This window comes from Trachymyrmex septentrionalis, unplaced genomic scaffold, assembly GCF_001594115.1.
Source record: "Trachymyrmex septentrionalis isolate Tsep2-gDNA-1 unplaced genomic scaffold, Tsep1.0 scaffold89, whole genome shotgun sequence".
NCBI classification, from domain to species: domain Eukaryota; kingdom Metazoa; phylum Arthropoda; class Insecta; order Hymenoptera; family Formicidae; genus Trachymyrmex; species Trachymyrmex septentrionalis.
In genome coordinates this window covers 725173-736621 of record NW_017306081.1, presented here as the reverse complement: position 1 = coordinate 736621, position 11449 = coordinate 725173, and the positions used below count along the sequence as shown (strand labels likewise).

General features: G+C 32.6%; 1 protein-coding gene across 1 annotated transcript; it reads right to left on the bottom strand.

Annotated features, from left to right (window-relative positions):
* Window positions 1-1824: 1824 nt before the first annotated feature.
* LOC108755573 lies at window positions 1825-3659 on the bottom strand. Its single transcript, XM_018498656.1, has 2 exons — window positions 3518-3659; window positions 1825-2330 (listed from the first exon to the last, which is right to left on the bottom strand). The coding sequence occupies exons 1-2, from the start codon at window positions 3657-3659 to the stop codon at window positions 1825-1827; spliced, it is 648 nt and encodes a 215-aa protein (XP_018354158.1).
* Between the last annotated feature and the right edge of the window lie 7790 nt (window positions 3660-11449).

The following is an 11449-nucleotide window of genomic DNA, read 5'->3' as shown; positions in this document are numbered from 1 at the left end:
TATATATATATATATATATATCTACAATTAGATCCGATGTACTAATTCGGCGGATCAAATTTACCAAATGCTTTATCTTTTTTGGCAGCGTTACTACATTCCATAAGAATAAAATAATTTAATAATGTTGAGGATGATCTTACTGCATGGCCCACACAATCTGCATTTGGAAACGCATGAAATATAATTTTTTTATTTATAATTCAGCTGTATTTTTTCCATTGCGATAATGCTTTATATTTTTCTGCTGAAGATGACTCAAAACAGAGTCAAAACAATAAGAATTAATTAAATTTATTTATATATTTATATTATTATACTTTATAGTAGTAGTATTTATTTCAGCTATTAATTTAGCCACGAAATGAATTTACATTAACATCTTAACTCATTCATACCAACACACATTCCTCACGCACATCCCATTCGACCTCTTTATCCAAGTCTACCTTCACCTTCTTATTCCTAACCTTCTTCTCCTCTCTTGCCTTTTTAATTCTTTCCAGCCAGATCCTTTTACCTTTGCTAAGTTTCTCCGAAACAACATCAAAATAATCAAAAAACTCTATTTTTACACTTTTCAGATTTTTACAATTTTTGATCAAGTGCTCCAAAGTATCAAGTTCCTCCTCACAAAACGTACACATTCTTTCTTTCTGCCCTGTCCAGAACTTATTAGCTTCTTCTACATTTCCACATCTGGCCTTAGCAAGTCTTTTAACATCCTTAAAACTGCTTTTACTTCTAAAGTAAACTGGTAGATCCACCGTATTAATCATCTCATACTTCGCATTATATCTTGACTTTCTTATATAATTATACCTCTCCTGTCTCTCTATCTCTACCTGTCTTTCTATCACAAAAATGCTGACTTTCTCATTGCTTCCACTACTAAGCTCTAAACCTAATTGTCTATAGCCAATAATTGTCTTCGCGTTCAGATATACACGTCTCATTGACAAGCTTTTCCTATCTAATCTACCTTCTCGCTTTTCCAACAATTTTTTATCAACACTCTCCCATTACTATTGATTAGTTTTTCTTCAAATTTTAAAGCTCTTTTCACTGTGCTACACCAAAACTTGTTTGTCTTGATTCCTTCTCAAACAATATAATCCGGGGTCCAGCTATCTCTAGCTCTAAACACCATTTAATGTATTTCAGCTTGATACTTTCCACAAGTTTGTCGAAAAACCACTTGTACTTGTGAAAGTTCTCTTTGAATAAACGCTATCCCACACATTACGCACCGCAATATTCACTTTAACTTCCATTTTTTTTACATGTTGTCCTCAGTCTCCATTTTTTCTGAAGGTGAATCCTAAATAGCAAAATTCTTTTACTTCGTCAATTATTTCTGTGCTCCATTTCCAGGTTCTATTTTTTCTCCTATTGCTGTGCTCTTCAAAAATCATTATTTTCGACTTACCACAGTTTACTATTTTATTATTAAATCTTTATCTTTCATATATCTTTTCAGTCTTGCTTTTCAGTCATGCTCTTCTCCATTGCTTCTTCATTTTTTACAAGCAGGACCAGGTCATCTGCGTATGCCAACGTCCAAAGACGTTCCTGACCCCTTTGACTCCTCCAATGCCGCTTCTTTTCATGTTGTTTTCCGCTATATAGATCGCGAATAAGAGAGGGCTAATGGAGTAGCCCTGTCGGATTTTGACCTTTCATTTGTCAGAACGTTTCCGATTTTACACCATTCACTACCATTTTTGCCTTTGATTCTTCATAAATTTCTATTACTCTTCCGATTAGATCTTTTCTTACATTCAGCATTTCCATTATTGTCCACAGCTTTTCCCGTTTACTTTATCAAACGCCGCCTTTAAGTCCACAAAAAACGCGCATATCTCCGTCCTCCTTCAACTCTTTTTCTACAATGTGTTGTAGCACATAAATGTTAACCATCATCGACCTTTCTTCACGAAAGCCTGCTTGCACTTCAGGAAGAATTTGTTTGCTTTCAACATCATTTTTCAATGATCTTTCCGTGAGAATGTTGGTATAAATTTTGTATGCTGTATTTAGCAGAGTAATAGTTATGTAGTTTCTCACGTCATCTTTGCAGCCTTTTTTCCGTAATGGGAATATAAACCCTTTCCTCCATTCTTCAAGGTATCCTTCACCTCGACAGACTTCTTTCAAAATTTCTTTTAGTCCGTCTCTGGCTTCACCTACACTGTAAAGCCAGGCTTCCCCTGGAATGTCATCCGCTCCTGCTGCTTTCTTCGTTTTTATCCTCTTGATGTGCCTTTCTATTTCTTCGTTCTCTAACTCTGCTTCTGTGTCTTCTTCTTGATCTCTTTTGCGGTTTGACGCTGGTCAAAACTTCCCATCTTTCCCTCCAGTATGTCCATGAAGTATTCCTTCTATTCGCTTATACTAATCTTACTACTAATATCGTCTTTTTCTTCTTCTATACTTATTTATAACTTTCCACGCATTTGTTTTATTTTTTATCTTATGTATTTTTAGCTCTACTTTTCGCTTATAATCTCCTACTTTTTTATTGCAAATCTTTAAACTTAACTTTACTAGGTATTCTGTCCTCGAGGTTGTACCTGTCTTAAATTTCCTATATATTTTCTTCATCTTTCTTTTCATTTTTGAGCATTTTCTATCCCACCATATCCTAGTTTTCTACTTCTAACTTTTTCTTACAAAAAGTCTCTTTGCATATCTTGCTTAACTCCTTAAACCTTTCTTTCACGTTGTATTTAACTAAATTACAATTTTTCATCTTTGTTTGATACAATTCTATAGCTTCATTATTCCATAATATAATATCTTCTTATGTCTTCTCTACTTCTTGTATTAATTCTATTTCTAACTTTAATCTCTAACGAAAGATGACTCAATACGATTTCCTATTTCAAAATTCGTGATTCTATCCCAAGCATCTCAGTTCACTAGTGCGTAATCAATGATCAATTCCTCCCTTGCTCTCACATACGTATACTCTCCCTTCCAATCACCATCTATATTATCGTTTAGAATCCCCCAACCTCTATCATTTATCAGATTTATTAAAATTTCCCCATCCGCGTTTAAAAACCGATCTTTAAACTTTCTTTAATATAAATCTTCCAAGAAGTGACAGACGTCCTTTTTGTCCTATTCTGGCGTTAAAATCTCTGCAATAAGTAAGTTTGTGGAATCGGTTTCACATATTCCTTCATTGAAAAAGTTCTTTAGCCGTATTTTTCATATTCTGCCTATATTACATAAATCTTTCAAGGTTCCCTTTCTATCTTTAGACTACATTCGACCAAATTTTTTAATTAGTTTTAACTTTCCCTTTTCAACATTATTTATTCAATCATCAACTTTAGACTAACGCATGCTCTACCGTCTTTTTGCTATCCTCCCTAACTTTTATTAATAGTTCTTTCTCTCTTTTCTCTATATAATTCGTTTACCTCTTTATTAATTCTCTCTTCTCTTGTTATCAATTCCTATTTTAAATTGTCTATTTTTAAACCTACCAATCGCTTAACGTCTTTACCTAAAGTTTCAAACTCTTTACGTAGTAATTTATTTTCTTCTACTATCTCTCTTATAATGTTTACCAACGCTTTCACTGTATTATTTAAATTATCATTTTCTAGCGTTTCGATGTCCATCTTGCCTTTATCTTCAAGATCCATCTTTTGTCCTCTACTATATCTTAGTTAGTCTACTATATCTTTCAATTATACTTGTCGCATCCGGTGCCGAATTACTTCTCTCCCTCAGTAATCTTTCGGAGTTAGTGGGCCTTCCTCGTTTTGCCGGCGTCAATACAACCTACTTACCCTCCGTCGGTTTGTCTGACATGTTGTGTTTTACTTTAGTTCTTATTATCGCCGCTTAATCCCCACCTATTCCCTGTTGGACATACGCGATTGTGACGCCGTCGACGACGTCAACGATTCTGCCATTATATCTAACCTCGCTTCCACCAGATTTCTCGCTCCTTCTCTCCGCTTACCCCTTTTCTTTAATTTGCGACTTCTTTAATTATCTCCTAAGATAATTTATCTTATTCCGTCTCCGCCTCTGTAAGGTTTTTCCACAACCACTCGTCGCCACCCATCCTAAAAAGCATCTAACCTCCTGCGCCGCATTCACACGCTCCACACACTCACGCGCTCTCTAACCGAATCCTTATTGTACTTATATTATTGTGCAACTTAGTTTTAGCGCTGATTTCTACCGCCTCGTGAATTTATATTTATTTATTATTGAGCCAATTTTATTTGTTGTTAAATTAATAATATAATAATTTTTATTTAATAACATAATTATTGTAATTTATTTAGCTCTTTTATAATCTCTTTCTCTCTGTCCTTCTCTTTTTCTTATTATGTTTATACTCACTTATTATGTTTAGACATTATCATTATGTATATGTTACGTTAGAACCCCAGAAATCTTTATTTCACGAGAATTAGAACGTGCATGAAAGGGGCTTGGATTAACGTTTCAGAAGATGCCTTATTGCGCGTATCACAAACGCACTCGAATTAAATTTCAAAATAGAAGTCTATGGCTGAACGCGATGACTCTGCTCTGAAATAGTGAGCCCGTTGGTTCATTTTTAAGTCAAGGAAATTATTCTTTATAGCCTAGGATAGGAACGTATGACCTTATAAGAGGAGGAATGCAATCAAGAATTGGAATAAATTCATTCAATTAATCTTACATAACTTTATATTTAATAAATTCTATTATAACATAATGTACATAATTTAAATTTCTTAAAACGAAACTAAGTTTATTTACATATCGTCTAGTTTAGTGTAAAATGTTATGTTGTGTTGAGTTGTATTTCGCGATTTTACATTATTTCGGAAGTTTCTGAACAGGATCTTGAGAGGTGTAATTATAATGTTGATCTATCTTCTGTTCATTATTCACATAAGTTCTTTCAATTAAGCTGGAGAACCAAACGTTTGTGCACATAAATTGTGATATTATGCTTCTAAATCAGGAGAGGAAGAGGCTAGTTCGACGTATAAGAAACAGATTGAAACGGAGAAGGGTTCATGGGTTTTAGGATTTAGGATTATAATTCTTTGATTATAGGGGAATATCTAGAAAAGTAGGATCTCTGAATATTTGAAACTCGAAAGAATTAAGAAATTGGAGATTCGGAGGAAATAATTCTTCTAAATCATTTGAATTAAAGAGATTAAAATGAGATATGTAAATTTGTTCATTTGATGAGGGAGAAACAAATGATTATTTTCAGAAGGCTCGAAAGTGGGTGACTAAATAGATTTATGTAAGAAGAATGGTTACTTTGAGAGCGTTCAGGGAAAGTTGACAGAATGTTAACAGGTGAGATATTATCTAGGTTTATGGTTAGAGAATAAGAAATTTTAGGAGGAGGAGAGATCAATTCCAAATGAGAAACTGAAATTATGGAATCAGAAGAGTTTCTAAATTCATTTTCAATTTGATTTTCTATTTGTCTTATAATTTGATATGAATACATTGAATCTTTTCGAGGTTTTGACTGAACAGTTTGAAGATCGCGTTTTGGAGCTTCTCTGCCATTTATTTTTCAAAACTTTATTTAATCTTTGGGAGCGCACTAGAATTTTTTTGGAATTTTTCAAATAAATTATCTAATGAGTTGCTTCGAACTTATTTTTTGATAACTTATAGTCTCGTTTACTTTGCAGCCTAATCCAAGAATTTAACCAGGAAGAATGTTTCTTTGTCAAATGTTTACATTGGAAAAACCGCTCTTGGTAATCACTTCACTTAAATATGCATTCCCGAAGCAGATTACTAATTAAATAATCTTTCTAATTGAATCCGACCGCTGTGCATTTCGTACATCTTAATTTATATTATGAGTTTCTTTGTCTTTGATGGGAATAATTAGGGGATGAGGGAAAATATGGGAATCAATTGTTCCTGAGTATATATATAGAGTGATTCTATTATTAGCTTGAAAATACTCTATCGTCGATCTCTCGCACCCTTGACGGCTCTGAAGTCTCTGAATCTTTTGCTGATTTCCGGCTTAAAGGAGAAATTGTCTACTTCAGTTCGTCGTGAACTCAATGCGGTTAAAACTGCCGTCAGGGAAGACCACTTACACAGCGCCTAGTTATGTAATGGCATTATTTACGCTACTCCACCATTTACGTAGGCGCTACTCCACCACCTCGCTGATTCGCCTATGCCATGGCGGTCATCTGGAATCTATCATTGCCGGAGCCCCGCTAGCTTCCAATTCTCATCAGGCGCCGCCTCTGTCTACCACTGCCGCCTCACTTCTGAGTGGCCCTCCAGCTAGCCCTGCAATCACGTTTTCTCGCGGCGTCCCTGTGACTCTTGCAGGCAGTGGAGAAACTGAGACCCGGATGCCACCATCACCATTACTACCGTCAGTTGTTAAAAATCACAGGACGACCACTGCGGGACGTGATGCTATCTCTAAAACATCTCATCGAAGAATCTGAAGATGTGACGCTCGGTTACGCGTGCTTGCCACAGACTATTACGCCTAGGCCATGTTAATTGCCAATCTCTCTTCCTCCATTTCCTCGAATTCTCTGACTACTTTTTTCACAATCATTTTGATAATACAAGTATTATTATGATGCGACTTGCCTCATATTCTTGACTTTCGTTTGAATTAACTAATTTTCACCTAATCATACTTGACAGAGGAGGTATAGAAGGCGGAGGGATTGGCCTATACATCCGCAATAACATCGGGGCGAAATTCTTTAATTAAGATAAATTTCTTAATTCTAATACCTAAACAGTGAATTGTTGTTTACTTTCGAGCTCATGCGAATAGATTCATGTTTCATCCCCAGTAACGCTGTTGTAGACCAAATTTGACCGACCTCGGTTGAATTTCTTGAACATTTCTTTGCTCCATTTAACACTAGCCTGTTTTTGAGCTTCGTTCAAATTGGGATCCAATGACTGCAAAGTTTCCGTACGCTCAAGTGATCATGCAAAATCGTATGAATTGCTTTCATGTCAATGCCTAAGGATGCCTGAATCTCGCGGTGTTATATGCCGGTCTCGCTCAATCATTTCACGCACAGCATCAACATTAGTGGCAACAACAGACGTGGACGACTTTCATGGAATTCATCACTAAGAAAGGTACGTCCACGCTGGAATTCGGCAAATCAATTATAAACAGTCCTATTGGATGGTGCTTCATCCCCAAAAGCCAAAGTCGATCGATGCATTGTTCGGAATTAGATTACATTCGTAATTGTAAAAAATCATTGCCCGAACATTTTCACGCGAAATTTCCATTTTCTTACAAAATAACTTCTTTTAAAATATTATGCAAACAAAACTAGTTGGCTTGGGTACAACTTTCAATTGAATTAAAAACGGATCTAATTTTACGGATATGATAGTAGCAGAACGTTGGCGCCACTGGAAGTACTAGATTACAGAAACTTTTCCAGCAGCCTACGTATACATCTTATTTTATCAGAGAATATAAAATTTTTAAAATAATTCCGAAGAAGAATCTAATTTAATCTAATCTAATAACAGATGAAAAGTCATTGAAAAATAACAACAATTATTTGAGTATAAGATTTTAGAAGCAAGTTTTTTTTCATATTATAAGGTTAAGGATCTAATATTATATCTGTTATTATCCTAGCAGAACGGATGTTTCTTTTCGCTCGACGATGAAGTCGTTTTCATATTTTAAAAAGCTAACATAATTCTTTGACGCGTCTTCTAGTTGGTTAGAGAAAGGTTTCGCTTCTGATGACTATCCGTCAGGATTATCGTCTACGAGCAAAACGAAGGACGAGAATATCAGGCGTGAATCACGATGATTGATGTCAGTCTAATATGGATTTTCACGTGTTTGCACAACCAGCTGATAACCCCTTAAAGTCGACCCATCATTTTTCCGTCAAAAATTAGCTCGATCCGACAGGTTCGCTTCATCTCTCAAGAAAGTAGCTGCTATAATGAAATTACGGAGCGGTTTAATCTGTCCGAGCAAATAAATGGAAGATCGAATTCATTACGAGTAACTATTCGTCACATGCTTGTGGATAATCAATTTATGTTAATTTTTTTCAGAGTAAGTTGAGCTTAAAAACTTAATTAAGTTAAAAATCGTTCGTAAAAAATTTATCTCGAATTTATTTTTAAAATTTTTTACATCATTTTTAATACTAATTAAAAGATAATTTAGCTGTATAATATTAATTAAAAATAAATAGAAGAAAAGATGGTATGACCAGTGATATTGTAGCCTCTCTCAATATCTTCGCTATTAAGTGGCGAATTCTAGCAATTACTTATGGAATGATTTGTTCAATAGCTCGCTGTTACACCATGACGCTAATATACCAATAATCAATAGCCAGCATTTATAACGCATTTTTTTATTTCCAAATATTATATAATATTTCGATACATTCTAAGGGACGTTTCCAACATTTCTGAGATATATTTTAGCATTTAATTACTTCTACTTCCTTATTTTGCTTTAAACTTGAGCGTATTATTACATGAATATATAGTATGTATTTTTGAATGTTGTTTACTATTATTATATTTAACATTTTATTTTGACTGTATATATTTTGAGTTAGGATAACTCCGGTATATACGCCGCATCTATTAAAAACTTAATTTATTTAGTATTATTATATAATATTTAAAGACGAATTATATCAATAAAAACTTTGTACTGCCTACCACAGTACAAAGGGTTGGGAAGTAACTAGTTACTTGTAACTAAGTTACAGTTACAGTTACATTTTTTCAGTAACTGTAACTTAACTTAGTTCTTTTTTTCTATCTATAACTGTAACTTAACTTAGTTACATTTCTTTCAATAACTAGTAACTGATTTAACAGTTTCTTGTACAGTTACTTTACATTTGAAACTTACTTGTCAATTTAATGTGATTGGTTAAAATCTGAAAACTGATTAAGACTACGGTCCACTTAATGCTACAAATGCTTCGAAGTATTTTTTGATTGGTCAGTTTGTAAAATTCTTTTATTTGATTGATCAATCAAATGCTTTGAAGCATTTATAGCGCTAAGGGTGCATACCACTTAACATACGCAACGCTTGCATGTATCATTTCATTGTTTAATATTTGTAATCACAAGGATAAAATTATACAAGCGGACGTAAGTGGAACGCAGCCCAGAGCGAGTATTTTATTATTAAAATTATTGGAGGATAAATTAAAGGAATTTTTAAATAAAATTGTATTGTAAAAGTAAATTATTTTTTTTTTATAGCCCTAATGATATCAATGTCACTCATATTGTTCTGTCATTATAACAAAAAAGTAATTAAAAAGTTATTTTTTTAGTAACTGTAATTGTAACGAGTTAATTTTTAGTCTCGATAACTTGTTACTTTTAAAAAAAAAACTATAACGTAACTAGTTATTTTTACAAAGTAACTTTCCCAACCCTGCTGTCTACTATTAATGTAAAAAATATTAGAAATCCTAAAATATTTATTTTTTAAAAATAGTATTAAAAAATGAATTTTATATATATATACTATATATGTATATATATAATCATACATGTTATAAACTGTTATAAAACATTACAATCATTAATTTCAATGTAAATATAATGATGTAATGAGAAAATGCCAATGTGGGCTACCATCTAATTGTGTGTGTTCGTGTGTAATAATATGTACATATATTAAAATTAAATATAGACGTTTCAACCCTGGTATTAGATCTTCTTTAGTATATAAAATATAATTGGTAGAATCAAAAATTATAAATATGTAAGCGCCAAATCATCAAATCATCGTTAACCTATTGTCACTACTTGAAATCTTCAATGTTGTCTATTATATTTTGCTAAATAAACAAACTGCACATATTAGAAATTTTCACTAAAATAAACCAAAATAAATTAATATAGTCAAATTATAATTATAAAGTCCAATTCACTAAAAACTTACGTTGAAATCAGATTAACAATGATCTGTTATGTACATTAAAAAAAATTATAGACAGATTCGTTATCGTGTGAGAATTCAGATCGAAATGGCAATGTGAGCCAACGATAACAAAATAAATATAAAAATAAATATGTACAACAATAAGAATACGTCCAAAGTTAGAATCAAGGATTTAAAACATAGAAACATCAATCTTCTATAACCAAATCGATATATACAGAGTTCAATAATTTCGTATCATTTTGTAAATTTAACCCATTTTTTGTTTTTTGATAAAAATTGACTCTGAAATTAATCTCTTATTGTAATTCCTTTCCTCATCTAAAATTAGAACATTGCTCCAATGAAATTCATAGTTATGCTCCATCCTATCTCTGGTGGAAAAATGTTGCTGAAATTATTTCACATTCTGGAACACTTATCAATAAAATTTCAGCATTTCAATAAAATTTCAGTTTAATTTCAGCGACGTTTAGCTGAAAAATTTATTTTCAATAAAGTTTCAGAAAAATTTCAACAAAATTTTTTAACAAATTTCAGTAAGAATTTCAGAGAAATTTCAGAAAATTTCAAAGAAATTTTGATTGAATTTCAGTGATTTTTTAGTATGTTAGCTGAAAAATTCACTTTCAGTGAAGTTTCAGCAAATTTTCAGCAATTTCACTGAAATGTTCCAAAACGTGGAATAATTTCGTGGATGTTAACTACAACAATATCTACCTTTTTGCAGTGCTTCTGATGGAAATAGATAGTTGAAATCGCTAAAATAACTAAAATCTATTAAATTAATAAAGGTTTCAATGATTTATTTTTATCAAGAGCATTGCAAAAAGGTGGATATTGTTATGTAGTTAATATCCACTTCTTCAGAGGGCGGTAGTGCGCGGCAGCATTTTGCGGTTACAGATTTTGAGCTGCCATGTCCTCTCTCAAGTTTCTCACTGCTACAGATATGTAAATGATATTGTTTTCGCCATTCCAGAACAGAATTTAGATACATTGCTAAGTACATTTAACGAATTTCATCCTAAGTTAAAGTTTACAATGAAAGTTGAGAGCGACACATTAAATTTCTTAGATTTGATCTTAATAAAAAGAGAGAACAATTTGATATATAATTGGTATCATAAGCTTACCTTCTGGGCTCGGTATTTGAACTTTTTCTCTTACTATCCTTTATGCTATAAATTAAACACAATTATTAATTAATTTAATTGATAGGATGATTCTGTGGTCGCATCCTAGTTTCCATAAAACCAATTTTGAACTAATCAACATATTGTTTCGTTAACTATTGTGCAAATTGTAAAATAAGAAAACTTTTCGACTTTGTTCGGTCCATTCTACCTGCTCATAATGGGTAATGCCATTTTCTAAAAGGTCATCCTATATATATATATATATATATATATATATATATATATATATATACAAATAACTTTAAGCATTGTTATGTCTCATTTATAGTTATAATACGAGGATTGTTTGAAA

Coding starts and splice junctions, on each gene's coding strand:
- LOC108755573 (XM_018498656.1), bottom strand. CDS start 3,659: ATGGATCTTGAAGATAAAGGCAAGATGGACATCGAAACGCTAGAAAAT. Junction 2,331..3,517: donor TAAAGAGTTTGAAACTTTAG/GTAAAGACGTTA, acceptor AGTTTTGACCAG/CGTCAAACCGCAAAAGAGAT.